This window comes from Danio aesculapii, chromosome 13, assembly GCF_903798145.1.
Source record: "Danio aesculapii chromosome 13, fDanAes4.1, whole genome shotgun sequence".
Classification (NCBI taxonomy): domain Eukaryota; kingdom Metazoa; phylum Chordata; class Actinopteri; order Cypriniformes; family Danionidae; genus Danio; species Danio aesculapii.
Window position 1 is genome coordinate 28,849,609 of NC_079447.1, and position 18,129 is coordinate 28,867,737.

At 35.8% G+C, this 18,129-nt stretch overlaps 1 protein-coding gene across 1 annotated transcript in view; it reads left to right on the forward strand.

Moving 5' to 3' along the window:
- The window catches only part of galnt2 (UDP-N-acetyl-alpha-D-galactosamine:polypeptide N-acetylgalactosaminyltransferase 2), a 152,287-nt gene that overhangs the window by 72,751 nt on the left and 61,407 nt on the right, over positions 1–18,129 (forward strand). Inside the window, exon 2 of the mRNA XM_056470550.1 lies at positions 11,074–11,161. Coding sequence (XP_056326525.1) covers positions 11,074–11,161 — 88 coding nt within the window. The remainder of the gene's footprint in view (positions 1–11,073; positions 11,162–18,129) is intronic.

Sequence of the window (18,129 nt, forward strand, 5' to 3'; positions counted from 1 at the left end):
TCTAGTCGTCAGAGTCCTTAAAGTGTCATTTATAAAAATCTTAAGCAACATTGCACTACTTAAAATAATAAATATTACACTAAATATATTATTTCGGAATTCAATCAGTAGCTTTTCAACACTAAAAGATATTAAGCAGTCAGTCCTTTAATTTTTTTTTTTCATTATCCTTTTTCTTTTTGGTTTATTATTATTTTACATTTGTGTCATGTCTAGAACCTAAGAGAAACCAAATACAGAGAATTGCATGGTTCTGCCTCTGTTGCTCCAGTTTGTGTTGTAGGAAATTAAAACGCTGAAATGACAGAGACTTAATACCTCAAAACAAGTTAAGTGCATTTGGAAAATATCTGCCAAATTAAATTATTGTGCCTAATTTGATTATATTAAACAAAATAATGGGACCCGACCCAATTTTCCAACTTGACTATGATTTTATTAATGTCTCTTAATTTTTGTGCTGTGCAGAGTTATTTAATTGTCTTTGAAATGCAGATTTAATCTAATAATCTTTTTATGTCATGGAAATAAAATGGTTAATTAAATCAGCTTTCCTTTTGGTTCAATTTGAAGACTGATGATTTTTTTAAATACCACACAGCTTATTAAATTCAAGAGCTTCTAAAAATTTTGAGATGGTGGACACGTTACAAAAACACGTCCTCTCCTTTGCCTTTTCTTTAAAGGGATACTTCATGCAAAAAAAAAAAAAGAAAATTACCTCATAATTTACTCTTGTGGTTTTAAACTTTTGAGTTGAACACAAAAGAAGACATTTTGAAGAATGTTGATTGCTGGGAACCCATTGACTTACCATCCCAGCAACCAGCATTTTTCAAAATATCTTCTTTTGTGTTCAACAGTGTAAATGGTGGCAGAAGTGTCATTTTTGGGTGTTTTCCCCTAGCCTTCAGTACTTTGAGTTTGTGTGGTTTTAAAAACAGACGCCAAGCCTAAATTTCATTCAGCTGTCAATTCTTTGATGAATGTTTCCCATCACTGATCAAATTGAATCTTCAATTAAGCTCTGCTTCACCTGCTTGGAGTCACAGACCAGACTCTGACTCATTTCATTCCCCAGTTCACTGCATGACTGCTGATTTCTGGGTGTGACTGGATTGAATAAAACTCTCCATAGACAGCAGGTGAGCTTAACCCTGTCTTGAATATTTTTGTTTTTTCATCTATGGGGAGTTGCTGTGTCAGGTGGTAACTGGCAGCCTGAACGCAAGTCACACACATGGAGCAGCTGGACGAAAAAAAAAAAAAAACAGAGCAAACCCCTTTCCCACAAGAAAAGCTGTTTAGATCTGGAGCTGTTGGATGACTCAAGCGGTCAACAGTGTTTGGATTTTTCAGTTTAACCATTACAAATGTTTACATCCATCTGTTTAATTTAGAACCTGCTTTATAGAGCGAAAGGGCAACATTTGGTTTTCTTTTGACCCTTTGTTAATTTTTAAAGCTGCTTTTATAAGCTCAAGAGTTACTTCAATCGAATTGAATCTTAATAGTTCAACATTATGCCATATTAAAGATTCCTCCTTTGCTTGTTTTTGAGGTCTACTACAAGGGTTTTCCACTCAAGGTCAAAAACATGTTTATTTTCTTATATTATGCATCGTATCATCGCTTTCTTTTGGAATTTTCTGAAATGATTTGTTCAAGGATCTAGTCTTTGTAAGCCCCTTTGGTTATTTTCTTGATTTCATTTTTGTGCATTTTGTGATCCTACACATCTATTTATTTACCTACAGAGGGGTATATAAGCTTTATAAAATCGAAAAGAAAAAAAACATAAAACGTTTTATTTTCTTTTTTATACAGTGGTGTTGTGGAAGGAAGGAATCAAAACTTGTTTAGTTTTAAACATTAAATTTGAGCTGAATAAAACTATGAAGTTTATGACTTGATGATTTAAAATAGATTTTTGTATGTTTTTTTTGGTTACATGCCGTGGAGAATAATGGTAGATGACAATTAAATAAGGCAGATGTTGGTTGGTTTGGATAAACTGAAACCAAATTACGTTTTAAATTAAACCTAAATGATTTTTGGAAACTTTTTCATATTTAAAGTTATTTATTTATAAACTAATTTCGAGAGGAACATGTGCTTATGATTGACCACGGCTGGTCCTGTATTAAACATCACATGATTTACCAATCAGATGAATCCAAACACACTATAAGTAACCAGATTTCCTTACCTTAGTTATCTCCGTCTTGAAGAATCTCCCTACCCTTCTCTTCCCCTTTTTTCTAGATTAATCCAGGATAGGGTGGCACGGCAGCACAGTGGTTAGCACTGTTGCCTCACAGCAAGAAGGTCCCTGGTTCGAGTCCTGACCGGGCCAGTTGGCTTTTCTGTGCGGAGTTTACATGTTCTCCCCATGTTCGTGTGGGTTTCCATAGGCATGTGCCGGTATAAAATTCTGACTGTATGATAACCTTTGATAAAAATATCACGGTTTGTGATTACTGCTCTGAAATATATTCTTTTTGCATGTCATGGTAAAAAAAAATAAAAAATTCCCCTTTGAACATGATATATTTTATTTTGAGAAACATTGAAAATGTTTTTGAGCAGTAAACATGCCAGACTGAATAATTCAAGTGAATCATTGACTTCTGCTGTCTTCATAGTTTCAAAAACAGAGATTCCTACAGCCTAAAGACATGTGCTATAATGCAATTGATTAAACCAAATTGGCACAGTTAATGAGCATTTAGTTCTAAAGTAGGCTTCCAACACACAAACTTATGCCATTTAGTTAGCAGTCTATTACACAGTACTCAATAATAGGACCAAAGAACTAACTCAATGAAGCTCTCGACACCTACCAGAACTCAGACTCCCCTCTTACCCTACGAAATGGGAGGAAACCCCAGGCTTGAGGATCTTCTGAGCTCAAGGTTCTCTCCTGGAACAGCAGGCCAAACATGTCATATTAGCAATCATAAGCTAAGTGTGAACTCTTGAAACCTAATTGCCCTTCTGGGATCTTCTAATCTAAAACCTGAACAGTTGATCCAATGCTATATTTTTAGTTTATAGTTGCTACTGAATGGCTTTGAATACTGGACACTTTAAGAATGCTGATTTTTGAATAATTTTGCATAGGGCTGGACGATATGTATGAAGTCAGTCTAGGGCCATATATACTTGCAAAATAAAAGAGAGGTTTGCAAACAAAAAATATTGAGCAAAAAATAAATAAATAAATGCAAATCTCCAAAAATCCCAAAGCAAAAATTCATTTTTAAAAATAAAAATGAATTTTGCTAACAAAAATAAAGAACTGCAAAGGGAAAATTAAGTTTTTAAAAATAAAAATGAAATTTGCAAACAAAAAATAATAAAACAATCAAGCAGAGCAAAAAAAAAACAACAACTCTTTGTGGCCATGGTTTAACAAGAGTCAAGGGAACTTGGGCGTTTACAACAGACCCAGACCTGCCTCCATTTAAGTGACGTCATCACCCAGAGACACAGTATCACTGTAGTGGTCTTACAGCCAAGTAGGTTCAGGCCTGTCGTAAACACCCAAGTTCCCTTGTAAAGTTTAGTTTTGTAAAATCAACATAAAAAATGTTTTGCAAATATAGTTAATAATTTTATTATTTATTTTTTTAAGCTGCAAATATTTTAGTTTTTCTTTGCACTGCTTAATTTTTATTAGCAGTTCTTTTTTTTGTTTGCAAATTTCATTTTTATTTCTAAAAACTGAATTTTCCCTTTGCAGTTCTTTATTTTTGTTAGCAAAATAATTTTTTATTTCTGAAATTTTCTTTATTTTTTTTTGAGATTTGCATTCATTTATTTTTTGCTCAACTTATTTTTTTTGTTTGCAAAAGTTCCTTTTTATTTTGCAAGTATATAGAGCCTAGATTGACTCCATAGATATGGCAAAAATACAGTCTCGATTAACTCTTTTTCCATATTGAACAATAACCATATACAGTTCAATATCAGTTGTTAATGCTTCCACATTTAAGGGTATCCCAACAATGACTGAAGCCACAAAAAATTGGCGGCCCATTGTTATCGACATAAATTTTATAGCCATTCGATATAATATAGTTTAACGGCCCAGCCCTAATTTTGAAGACATCTGTAGCATTCAGTCTCTAGGATTTATATTGAAAACAGAGGTCAGGATATTCTTGAAAAATCCACCTTTTGCTTTTTCAACAGAAGGAAAGCCTTGCAGGTTTGAAATGAGTCATCAGGATGAGTAAATGATGACAGGATTTTCATTTCTGGGTGGGAGAAACTCTGACACGATGTCGAGCGGTTCTGTACAAACATGCAGAGTAAACCCAAACTGAAGGTAGACACTGAAGGAAGAGCTCAGTGTGAAACGCTAGAATGTAGAGCACATTAAATCTGTCCTCACCTGTGCTGTCAATACACTTCCCACCCAATAGGCAGCGGCTGAAGTAATGCACTGATTCCCTTGCTTAATAGATTACACTTTGATGTAAATGAAAGATGTCTGTTAATTGCTTCCCTCTTTCTGTCTTGGCAGAGACTTAATGAGATTATTTTAAGAAGTGTCAAGCGATATTTATGGTTGAAGCCGTTTTTTTTTTTGTTTTTTTTTAACCGTATTGCATATTTAGCCCTCACATATGGGTTTGTCATAACACGTGACGTTGTGCACTGAGCTGTGATATAAAATGTTTTTGATTTGTTTTGACACCCAACCACGGATAGCGAGTGCGCTCCTTGCTCCTGTTGTAGCACAGCACTGTGGAAACTCATTTGTTCCACCCTGTAGCACACAGTAATGAAGGGATAAAATAGTCCTTTTATTTTGTGCTGAGGTGAATTGCATCTTCTTCGCGTTCCTGGCAGCCGACAATGACAGCGGTCGCTTCCACAAGAAGCTTAACTTACCGAGATGCTTCATCTCTATCATTTCTCCCTCAAGCATTTTAATAACGCTTTAATGATTGACGATGCTTTCTTTTTGCTGAATTTTATCTGATGGTAGTGAGCTTATGCCAGATTGGGGTTTTAAATATGGCAACAAGTGAACTGACCGTTACGAGTTTAAGGAGCATGTTCTTTTTACAGCTTTCAAACTGAATAAACTGCAAATGATTGGATCAATTTTCTTTCATTTTAAAATGCCAGGATGTGATTATGTAATTGATTTCTGTATTTACGTTTTTATAACACCACTGACTCTAACCCTACCCTTTAACACAGCAACAGTGCAATACAACATGAACAATGCAATACTTTTGTTCTTTTTATTTTTGGTAAATTGTATTTTAAGACACCCAATATAAAGGAGGACCTTTGCTCTACCAGAAGTTGTCTAAATACGGTCAAAAATACCTTTATTTTCATCTGGCAATAAATATTGGGTAAACCCCTAAATGTATTTTGCAGAGGTCGTCCAGGTCTAACCAATTAAACGTTTTGGTTTATCGTTTCACATATTTCCCCCATAGAGTTAAATGGTCAAACAGTTGTTGTTACAGTCAGTGATCCTCCTGATTAATAATTCCTTACATTTTATATAGCCCTTTTTTAGACACTCAAAGCACTTTACACATTTTTTGGGGGGGAATCTCCTCATCCATCACCAGTGTGCAGCATCCACCTGAATGACGCGTTGGCTGCCATATTGCACCAGACCACACACCAGCTGATTAGTGGAGAGGAAACAGAGTGATGAAGCCAATTATGATATGGGGATGGTTAGGAGGCCATCGTGGACCAAGGCCAGTGGACAAATTTGGCCCAGATTTTGCCTTTTTAACGACCACAGAGGGTCAAAACCTTTTGTTTTAAAGGGTCATGAAACACCAAAACACATTTTTTAAATTGTTGACAGTCATATATGTGTCACACGCTGCTATAAATGTTATTAGGACATATAAATTTCACAAAAAAAGGGAAAATTGGTTGTTTTTGCGTTATTTCGTGCCAATTCGTTCTTCCGGTTTGAAACGAATTTTTGAAGCTGCGTCACTGCGATTAGATCCTTGCGTGTAATCCTGCGTGGAGAGTGGATGTCTGTACCTGTGAGTACATCGAGACGTCTCTGAGCGTTCCGCATTAATTCATGAGAAAGACTTGGTTCAACCCAATCAGCGCGCTCTATTGTGAATGAGGTGCAACTTCATTAATATGCATGATAGCTTCGAAGAAAGTTTTTACCTGTTACCTGTGTTCAGACGGCAGAGAGACGCCATGTTGTGTTGCCAAAACAAGTGGAAGAACAAGAATTTGGAGACATGGGTCGTCAGTGTTTTGTTTATAAATGTGCTGCAGCGAACGTGGTGTTTTCATTCCCTCGCTATGAGAGTGCAGCTGGACTCATGTTTGAATTACAATACACGTGACAAAAATACGTTTGTAAGGAACTTTTTTTTTCTTTTTCCCGAGAACTTTTTGCGTCTGGAAATCCGGATTTCCGCTCGTCTCCTTTTAAAATTGACACTGCTCCAGTTGGTGTTGATTGTCCCGTCTCTACAGATTTGGTAAGTGCGTGTGATTAGTGTTTGTTTGTTTATTCAGATGGCAAAGTTGGTTCATATCGTCAGCAGTACTCAGTACAACAGTTTTTAAAGACATACCTTGGTCAAAATGATTTAGTTACTAAATTAACAGTACATTAATATTACTGGAATATTATATTATATCCGAATGTAAACACCTAAAACTATTACCGTCGTGTAGGATTTTTGCTGCATTTTGTGACAGCATAGTCTAAACACACGTGGCTTTCTGACGCTGCCTACCGAGTGCATCCAAGTTACCGAAAAATGTGGAGTTTTTTTTTTTTCTTTCTCAAAAATATATAAATATATACATGTATCTATGCATGTATCTGTCTGTCTGTCTGTCTGTCTGTCCGTCCGTCCGTCGCCTTAAAGTGAAGTAAATTAGCTATGTGGATATTTAAAAAAAAAAAATGAAGTGAAGTCAGCTTAAGAGTTCCAAGTTACAACTGGTGTACCCCCTTATTATTTTTTCAATCAACTTGTCATTTTTTACAGTGTTTGCTCGTGTGAACGAGCCTTAAAAAATAAACCACTTGCAGCATTAAAACATGACTGGACATAAACTGCAAATCTCACATTCTAAATGCTATGCTTGATAATCCGCCACGTCATTGCCAATAGCTCATAATAGGTCACGGACAGCAGAAGAAGACCAGCTGCTGAAGGGAAGCTCCGTGAAGCTTGGCTGGACATTGGTCTGTGCTCAGCGTTCTCTCACACCTGCTCCCTCGCCCCGCTGACCCAAGAGCCAGAGTTCCAAACACCAATCACTATCTGGGTCAGATGAACACTAGGGCTTTTGCTCGTACGCTGTTATGATGATTGGAGTTATCGCACTGGGAATGAATTACTTGCTTTATATTCAAATCATTGATGCGTGTCGGTGGCTCTAACAATTGCGTAGTTGTTCTCTTGTTCTCTTGTTCACTTTTTTTTACTTCTCAGTGCTGCAGTGCTAATATGAGGCACTTACCCTCTAACAAGAAATTACAACCGATATTAAAGTTGTGCTAACAGTGTATAAAATGGTCAGAAGTGATTATAATTTCTTTCACAGTGGAACAGTTTGTGGTTTTGATCCACCGAGTCATGTTTTCCTGGGCTTGTGGACCAGATTCTGGTTCCAAGTGGCTCCGCTAGCCGAGTCTGCCCTGCCTGTCCAGACTGCACATTTATTTACTGCTAACCTTGGCAGTAGGTCGGGTGTGAATTATTACTAGCTCTGTGTTTGCGGGGCTGTTTGTTGCTCATGGACTTGGCCTTGACACGATTGACAGAATACCCGCTTTTTCCGACATTTGTTATCAAGGGAGGTGAAATGAACTGACTGTTTCAGTGATGCCAAAGCCTCCTGTAGATTGGGTAATCTGCTTTACCAACTTTCTGTTGGCTTGTGGTTGTGGTATGCAGTGGTTTTGTGGGAATAAAATCTTCTTGGGCTGCTTGTAGTTGGTAGCCATTTTATGGTTCTACGAATTTAGATGCTTTAATAAAATATGTTAATGATTTAAAAAATATTCTGAAGAACGTCTTTCATTTGAAGTGTAAATAATGTTCTGTTATGTTTTTGTTACTTTTTATTTTTCTCTAATGACATAATGTTGCTGTTTGAGTCTGAAAAAGATCTGAAAACACAAAGCATAGAGTCAACACCAAAGAAAACTACTTTATGTCAGTAAGCAGTGTTTTTGTATCCTCTCAAATGCTTTGATTGTAGTTTGGAGTTTTTTTTTTTTTTCTAATGTTTTTCAGGGAATGAGCATGCCACAGTTTTAAATAGTTCCTGGTTTAGTTAAGTTGTGTTTGTAATGTGTTGTCATGTTCTAGAGATGCTGTTTTATAGATCATATATACTAATATCTATTCTACTAGGGCTGCACGATATCGGAAAACTAATATTGAAATATTTAGTTTTCAGAAATATATTTTTGCAGAAAAATAATTTTAAATACAATTTCACCAGATCACTGGAATTTAAATTTAATTTTTTGGAAAGATTTCATAATTTTAGGTTGTATAGCACATAATAATTAAATTACAAGCATAGATCGATACTATAGACCAGGGGTCACCAATCTTGGTCCTGGAGGGCCGGTGTCCCTGCAGGGTTTAGCTCCAACTTGCCTCAACACACCTGGCTGGGTGTTTCAAGTATACCTAGTAAGACCTTGATTAGCTCATTCAGGTGGGTTTGATTAGGGTTGGAGCTAAAAACTGCAGGACACCGGCCCTCCAGGAACAAGTTTGGTGACCCCTGCCATAGACCAATGGTTTTAAACTCAATTCCTTGAGAGCCGCAGCTCTGTATAGTTTAGCTCCAACCCCCTCTAACTCACACCTGCTTAATAGTCCATAGTAGTCTTGAACACCTTGATTAGTTGATTTACTGTGCAGAGCTGCGGCCCACCAGGAATCGAGTTTGAGACCTTTGCTATACAACAAAGATGCAAATGAAGTGAAGCGCTTTTCCGTTTTACATGAGAAGTCATTTAGTATTCAGACATACAACATAAATAATTAGGTTTCGCTGTATATTTTTTACATATAAAGCTACACACGTTATGCTCTACATATGTTAACTCTTTTGAAATACTTAATAATAATCACAGATATAAAAACTTATTTACTTTCTAATGAGTTAATTAAACTTTCTCTATTGACAAAATTTGCAATAACTAACTATTGTACTTGATAATACAAATGGACATGCTACGATATGACTACTGCGGAGGTGTACATTGCAATATTGATGCTGAAATTATATATTGTACAGCCCTTTTTTTTATCCCACCAAATTTGCAGCCGTACATTGCGAACATTTTCCCCATTTGCTTTTTTTTACATACTTTTGACTTTCTTTGTATTTCACAAATAATTTCATTTACTACTAATATGATTTTGCCTAACCATACCAGGATTCAAGATTCTAATCTGACAAGGCTTTAAAACACATGCAGATGTTTGGTTTAAGGAGTAAGCTTCATTTGTGTATTTAAAGAGATCAAAACGTAACTTTTTTCAGTTACAGTGTCGGATTACGTATATCTTAGAAATTGGACGTGGCTAAAATATTTAATCACACTGCTTCAACTGTCAGTTTTGACAACAAACCGAAATGGTGAGCAGACATGGAAGAATTACATGCTGCAAATTAAAATGTGGTGTATATTGAAAATTGTAATAAATAATGTTTACAGATTATACACTAGAAATAAAGAGACTTGCAGACTCGAGCAAAAGACATTAAAGCAAAATGTCCAAAGTGGACTTTGAATCATTTACACAAAGCTGGGATTTAATGCTCATTCCAGACATTACCATAGTTTTTATAATATCACAAACAATTGTATTTTACTTGAATGTAACCGCTGTCAGGCGCTAAACTGTTGTCATTTGGCTACTGATAGTGGGAAAATCGGCTGTATCGTGAATCTTACAGTCTTATCTCTCATCAAAGTGGGTCTGAGACTTTATGCCAAGTAGAAACTCTTATGATGCAAAAAGCAACACTCTGCAGTATGCAGCACAATCTCACGGTTTGAAGTGTCTGTCATAGAAAAAAGTGCAGTTGTGAATAATTAATTGAGGTGTTTTTTTTCTGGTGACGCTAATGTAAATTCAAAATAGTGTAAAAAGTTGTAGATTAACAGTTCTCCCTTCCAATTAAACTTAACATTTGCTAACATTGTTGTGCAACACAAACACTTTTGTTCAATACTGGGAAAATCCATTTAGTTCTTTTGAATTATAGCTGTCATTTAGTTGACCTGCTACAAATTTTTCCCATTAAAATAAAATGGATATGATAAGATCAAGGCGACGCGGTGGCGCAGTAGGTAGTGCTGTTGCCTCACAGCAAGAAGATCGCCGCTTTGTGCCTCAGCTGGGTCAGTTGGCGTTCCTGTGTGGAGTTTGCATGTTCTCCCTGCATTCGCGTGGGTTTCCTCCGGATGCTCCGGTTTCCCACACAGTCCAGAGACATGTGGTACAGGTGAATTGGGAAGGCTAAATTGTCCGTAGTGGATGAGTTTGTATGGATGTTTCCCAGAGATGGCTTGCGGCTGGAAGGGCGTCCGCTACATAAAACATGTGCTGGATAAGTTGGCAGTTCATTCCGCTGTGGTGACCCGGGATTAATAAAGGGACTAAGCTTAAAAGAAAATGAATGAATGATGAGATCAAACTCACTGGGAGGAAAAAGATTTAAAACAATGCACAAACTCCTGGTCTTGAGATCTGTGGTTACTACAGTAACTAGACTTTTATAAGTAACATTAGACTTAATTCAATGGAGAATCAATGACATTTGAAGTGATTGTGCATTTTTAGGTTTGGACTTCTGTCCTTCTGTCTTCTTGAAATCTGCATTAAGAAAAATGTTGGATCAAGTGTATTAGTGTGAATGTCTGGTGTCAAAGGCAGTGTTTGCAGCTCTCAACGGCCGTAACCGCTTACTCAATACCAGTTACTGTTCAATTTGTTGTTCGATTACCATTCCAACCCTTACAAAATGCCTTCTATGCTCACAATCTGTTCTTCTCTTTGGCAGGATGACTGGAGTGGCATTAGATCAATCCGAATTCAAACACACAGCAATGCAGATGACAAAGACCACAGCCTAGAAAGTCTTCCTCTAGGTAAGAGCCAACCTGACATCTCATGTGCATAATCGTGTCAGGATTATCCCGCACTCATAACTCAACTTTTCCCTGCTTCTATCCCAAATGAATAATGGAGTGTTTCTTCTCAGGTATGGGTTTTAATGAACAGCCTGCACAAAACAAGGCATCAATTTTTTTATTCTCCTGTAAACAGGACTTAACCTGAGGTTATCTGTGAAAGCAGGTGTGGAAAGTCTTACTTGAGGGCACCTAAAAATGCATGAGAGTAATTTAAGAGTGGCTCTGTTACTGCCCGAAGACAAGAGCTCTGTGTTTCGCTCTTTATTTCCCTTTTTGTAAATGTATTCCAACTAAACTTGGCTGCTTAATACATTAAGATATTAACATATGCTTTTTATAGACTTACTGCATTTTAAAGTAGTATTATAGTAGGCTTGTGAATGCATTATTTATTTCGCTCGTTAGTTTCTATGGCGCGCAATCACTCTTGAACTGTGGTCCACGGAGAGCTGTTCTATTAAATTTGTCATAAACATCAGATTACATTCATGTGTTGTCGCATGCCACACAATATGTTTCCCTGTCTGTTGTTGCTCTCCCAGGCACCGTTTCTGGGAATCATTGGTAGGATCTTGTCTCCATGTGTTACTTTTGTATTTTAGGTCACCCCAAAGATTTGCACGAAGCTGAACGTTCACCCAGGAGTACCTGAATATCATCTGTAATAATTAAGAGAAGAGATTTTAAGCAATAGTGTGCTTAAATTAGCCATCTGCTCACCCTTGTGTTTTTCTGATTTATTTATTTATTTGTCGAACATGGGAAAAACATGCATTAGAAATAACAGTACTATTACATTTTAAGTTTATTTTAAAAGCTATTAATATCAGTTTGTTTTAGTAATGACCTGTAGTTCAGAGATGGCCATTTGCAGGGCTTGACGTTAACGTTTTTGATCAGCAGCCACTTTGGCTAGTAGATTTCCAACATTACTAGCCACTTGCCATTTTCACTAGCCACAATTTTGTTGTTGGTAAAATATATTTTATATGCATTAATTTGACTTTGACATGCTAAAATGACTTGATTTAGATTTTGTGTTATGTCCAGATGCATTTCACTTTTTTTGTGTGTTGCGTATGAGCTTGATTAATGAGCATGAGCAAATTGGTTGTGGATTCATAGTGTCACATTGCAATTATTTTTTATTTTGCATGACTTTTCAGGGCTTAAAATGAAGGATTTACCAAATTTATCTCTGACTACAACAGAAATAAATGATTCTTGGCCATAAATTTTAAATAATGTGTCAAAACAAGCAAAATATAGCTTTATACATACTTTTCATTCAACAAAAATTTTATTAAAAATAAAATTGACATTTTAAAAATAATTATTATCATGCATTTAAAACAATGCATAGTCTGTGTCCTGGCCAAAAGTCCCAGATAACCAGTTGACTAAATGGAGAGTTCTCCTATTAAAGCAATCTTATTATAAAAAAACGACTCCCATATGATTCGTTCAGCAATTCATTTGTTCCCAAACCCCACCATTGCGTGAGGCTAATCTAAGCTGATTGGCCCGATGACCCAGTCTGTTGTGATTGGTTGACTGTGTTCAACACGAGACTGAGAGAAACGCCCAAGCAGTAGTCAGAGTACAGAATATATGTGCGCGCTCAATGCAGTTAAACACCAGCATATTCCTCAATTCTTAACCACAAAAAGGGGCGATTTTTCATTTTAGGGGAGCTCAGCTCCTTATAAGGAAAATAAATAAATAATAAAAAATTTTTAAATATTCAGTATTAATCCACACAGTGGCAAAAGTTTAACTCTTTTGAAAATTAACCGTGGTGCACATGTGAGGAACAGCTAATGGTGGCCATAGCAACAAGCAGAAAGAGCATGCATTTCAACATAGTTTTTGACGCGATATGTAAAATAGCCCATACAGATTTAACCTTTTAGATACATTAAAATATATCTATCTATAACAGATACGCGATTACAAGCCGTGCTGAGCGATTACAAGTTACAACAAATAATTAAGTACATATTTTGCAAACTACAGAAAATGAGGCAACCGTTTTAATCACACTTCATGTTGTGTAGGAAGGAGAATAATATATAATATAAACCATATTAACTACATTAACTATAAGTAACTGTTACACAGTTTATGTGGACTTTGTTTTATACATTAGTAGTCTTTGCTGAAACTTCCTTTAATATCAAATGGCTGGCGAATCTCGGGTTGCAGGGTAGGTTATTGCATCAATCATCAGAAATATGACAGGAACAAACAGTACACGGTTGGCTGTACTGTGGTGTTGTTGTGAAAATGAGTTTTAAACCTTTATTCCCCACAGCCGCATGTCTAGCTATCTCTCAGTGATCGTAATCTTCGCGTCATGATCCCTCACACTCACCTCATGTCTGAAGGGAAAAGCACGTTCACGTTATACTGGATCTGGCAGTTTGTATTTGGTATTGTTTCGTGTCGACGTCGACATGAACAGGCAAAAGATCCAGACGAACGGCGAATCATCATTTAAACGATTCTGAGTCAAATCTATAATTTTAAACTGTGCACTTTTAGGTTTAAACATTAGCTGGATGTTTTCATTCACTTAAAGCTGTGTTGCACACTGCATGAAAGCTCTTTTTCAAAAACCCATAATAGGGGCTCTTTAAACTAATAGTCTAGTATACAGTATATGAGCTAAAGAGTTACAAATCAGAGAATGCTGGTGAGATTGTGAAGGGTTTGTGAGTTCCCGGCATTCACAGCATTATGAATAAAATATGCCTTTAATGTTTAAGGATTATTGTTTTGCCATTTGCACTGAAATTTAAGGAATCATTCATGAACACCTTTGTATGTATCTTAAGAGTCAGAAACAACAAACTCTAATGGCTGGTTTTTTTACTGTCAGAAGTCGTTTTACATAAGTAGCAAATAGCAAGCAGTACCGTACCACTTTTTGGGATGGCACATTAAAGGGTGGAGCTAGACTCACTGGAGAATGCTTATTGGTTTTCAGGGAATCGTCACTTGTTTGTGCCAGATGAACACCACAAGGAACACCATTCTTAAATGCACATGGTTCTTTATAATATATAAATCTTCACATTTATACATTAAGATTTATACATGATCAGTTTACAATCATGATCAGTTGACACTTGAAATCTAAAATTGGCCACATTTAAAACAACAATCTGTACATTTACATGGACACAAATACTCTGATTTTATAAGAGTCTACCATGTAAACACAAGCTGCGTCCCAAATCGCATACTCATGCACTATTCTACACCATTTTGTAGTATAAAGAGTGTAAGTAGTGCGTTTACACTGAAAACTCAAAAAATAATAAGAGCACTTTAATTACCCGGATGATGCACTCATTCAGCCGGTAAAATGAAGTGTGGGATGATGGACACTTCACGCACTTAACGACCGCAGGTTTGCTCACATGGCGGAAGTGGCGAAACTATCGGGTGCACATGTTGGATAACTTTATTTTGGTTGGTGAAAGCTAAATTTTCCTACGAGAGTGATTATAGCACCTCCAGATGGTGAATGGGGTTATAGTCATGGCAGGTATTATTTGATAGTTTGGTCATTTATTTCACTGATTTCGCAACCAGGGAAACGGTTTGAATGTCCGCTTAGTAAAAAAACCATTAGTGTTACATTTGGGACGACACTACATTCATATACTATGCTGTTGAGTGTGTAAGTGCATAAGTACACAGTAGATGAGTGTATAGTGTGCCATTTGAGATGCAACTACAGATTTTTGATTGGCTTAACTTAACTCAAGTCATAGTAGTGAACACAAATCAATCAAATTAAGTAGTGTTTAGTATTTCTATTGTAGTAGCATTCTTGAAGTGCAGTATAGACGTGTATAAACACCTTATTCAAACTATTACCAGCATGTAGGACTTTTCGTCACATTTGGTGACAGGATAGGCTGTTTGACCAATGTATTCTCTGCACCTATGGAGTCAGACCAAAACCTGTCGGCGAGTCCAAATCAGTTCTAAAATCATGCAGTCTGAACTCGGCATTAGGATGTGTCGGAACTTTATAATGCTCAATATGGACCAAAGTCATCTCTGAAGGACTAAGGGGCTCCAGTCTGGTACAAACAAGGTGTTGCCTAAAAAAAAGTGGCTGTTGAGCCACTTGTGTCTGTTGCAATTTTGCAACCAAGTATGAAGTATATGCTCACTCGGGACAGGATTGAGGAATAGATCACATTGTCATCTTGTATTTCAGGATGGATTTGCCATGTCGTACGCTTTCTTCCTCCCGCTCGTGACTGTGTGCATTCTGCGTGTCGGAGAGCAGTTTGTCGCAAATCTCACAGTGTCAAGTGAAGTGTGGAGGTCGCAGCTGAGACGCTCTGTTCTCTTTTGAGCAGATAATTAGTGTGATGACAGCCCTACAGTCCTCAGCTTTCCACCTCGCCCAAGGAGACTTTGAGGTTTTTTGGTGTGTTTGCGCTTCGTTTTTAGAAGTGTTTTGCATTTGAGATGCCAGAATTTGATACTCCTGCTTCCTGCAAGCATATTTTAACCTAAATTACAAGCCTGAGCTATTGAGATGACCTTTATTTCCTTAATCTTCTGTCCCAGCTATTGCGGAGGGCAGATTTTATTTATATTGTGTCACAGCACTGTTATAAATGTGACTAACATACTTTGGTTCATCAGTGCATTTTGGTGCATTGCAGTTCAGGATGATTAACCTCAGCTTTAATTAACCTGTGCGTCCCAGATTATATCTCTTTTGGGCAACAGAGTGTAACAGTGATTCATCTGACATCTCTGCATTATTATTATTATTTACCTAACATGCCTGATTCTAATGTTGCCTAATTGTAGTTAAGAATTTTTTTGCTGATGCAGCTTGAGCTTTTGAATTCCCTCGAATGGCTTGAATGAGGGCTGCTTGAATTAATATTTTATGCTGCGTTTGCATGTTCTGTGCAGATCTGAAACTATGCTCCTTTAGTACCTTTCTGAGACATTAATTTTTTTATATTTATATAATGTTTCAGCGTCTAATTGCATTTCAGAATGTTTCAGGATTCTGATTGTGAACCATTGTGGTGTTTATGGTGGACGTACAAGGGTATATAAAGAGGGGAAAGACATGAAAATTGCATGGTTGATTTTATACAGTGTGTCGATACTTTCAGAATTTTGCCAAGTATAACTACTTTGAGTACTTTTAAGTCTGTGCATAGCATCTGTTAGTCCCCTTTTTTCCCTTTTAGTTGCATGTGCTTGTTGGTTCATTCATTTGTTTATTGGTTATTCGTACTAAAATGGAAATATTAAATATAAGAATAAGAAAAGCAATAATTACACCAATGATATTGTTATTATTGGATAACATGTTTTTATTGAGATTTTACAATAATTCAAACCCCCATACCCAGAACTTACCCCAGACAGGTTTAGGAAAGGATTTTTTTTAATATAATGATAATCCTTATTAAAAAAGAAAAAAAAAACAATATTAAAGTTAATGAAAAAAATAAAATAAATAATTATAAAAATAAAATTCTAATCAAGCATCAATTCACATTCCACAACTTCAGAGTTCCAAAGTTTCTTCAATATCTCCATTTTTTTTTTAAGTCCAAAAACACCTCCCAGATATCACAAAATTCTGAGGATTTTTTCCTTATAACATGCTTGGTCCTTGAAAAGCTCACATATAATAAGGTTTCTCAACCAAAGTCCAATGGAGGGGCGATTAACATTCTACCAACATAAAGCAATACAACGCCTTGCTTGTATTAAACCTAAATCAATCAATTGTGAAATATATTGAGTCACCTCCACCCAAAATTTTTGTACCTCCTCACACTCCCACACACAATGAAAAAATGAACCTTGTGTCTTCTTGCATTTAAAACAAAGATCAGGGATATTAGGGTTGAATTTATTTAATCTTACAGGAGTAATATAGATTACCCAATTATATTGTAGCAATCTCAAACGGGAGTTTAGTGTATTTGTTTGTGCATTCAAACAAATTATATTCCAGTCCTCTACTAGGAGATCTATTTTTGTATCTTGGATCCATGCTAGTCTTTTATTTTCAGAGTTTTCTTTATTATTTTCTCTTAATATGTTATATAATTATATAATTTGTCTTTTGATGGAACAATCTTGTTCTGTTAGAGTTTCTAATAACGACCTTGGGGGGAGTTGTTGAATCGTTGTTATTGTTATTATTATTATTATTATTATTTTATAATTATTTTATTATTATTACTTAATTAATTGTATCTGCACTATTGTTGTGTATACTTTTATATTATTTCTCTTGTCGTTTTATTGCTCTTGTTTTATTGTACGGTGTCCTTGTGTTACCAGAGAGAATTTTTTTTTGTTGTTGTTATTATATAATATTGTTATATTTTTCATGTTAACTACACTACCAATATAATAATAATAACTACACCACTATTATTATTATTATTATTATTATTATTATTATTATTATTATGATTATTGTTATTTAATTGTAATATTTATCATGTTAACTACACTACCAACATAATAAAAAATAAATACAATTATAATAATAACAATTACACCACTATTATTATTATTATTATTATTACTACTACTATTTAAACGTTTAAAGATTTACAATGACAGAACAGTGGTATAGGTGTCTCGTGTCATCATATACAATAATATAGCCATCTATTATACAATCGTCCATCAACTAGTAAAGTCTTTTGTAAAGGGTAAAATTAACAAAAAATAAATAAATATCAGATGCAACGTTCAAGCAGTGGGAAGGATTTAAAATCATTACTATTCGAGATCTTTATTTAACGATTCAGATAGAATGATGTCTTTTTGAGTTGAGGCTTAAATTTAATCTCAATAGAAAACATTTGCAAGTTTTGCTTAAGCAAATCAAGATAACAATCTTA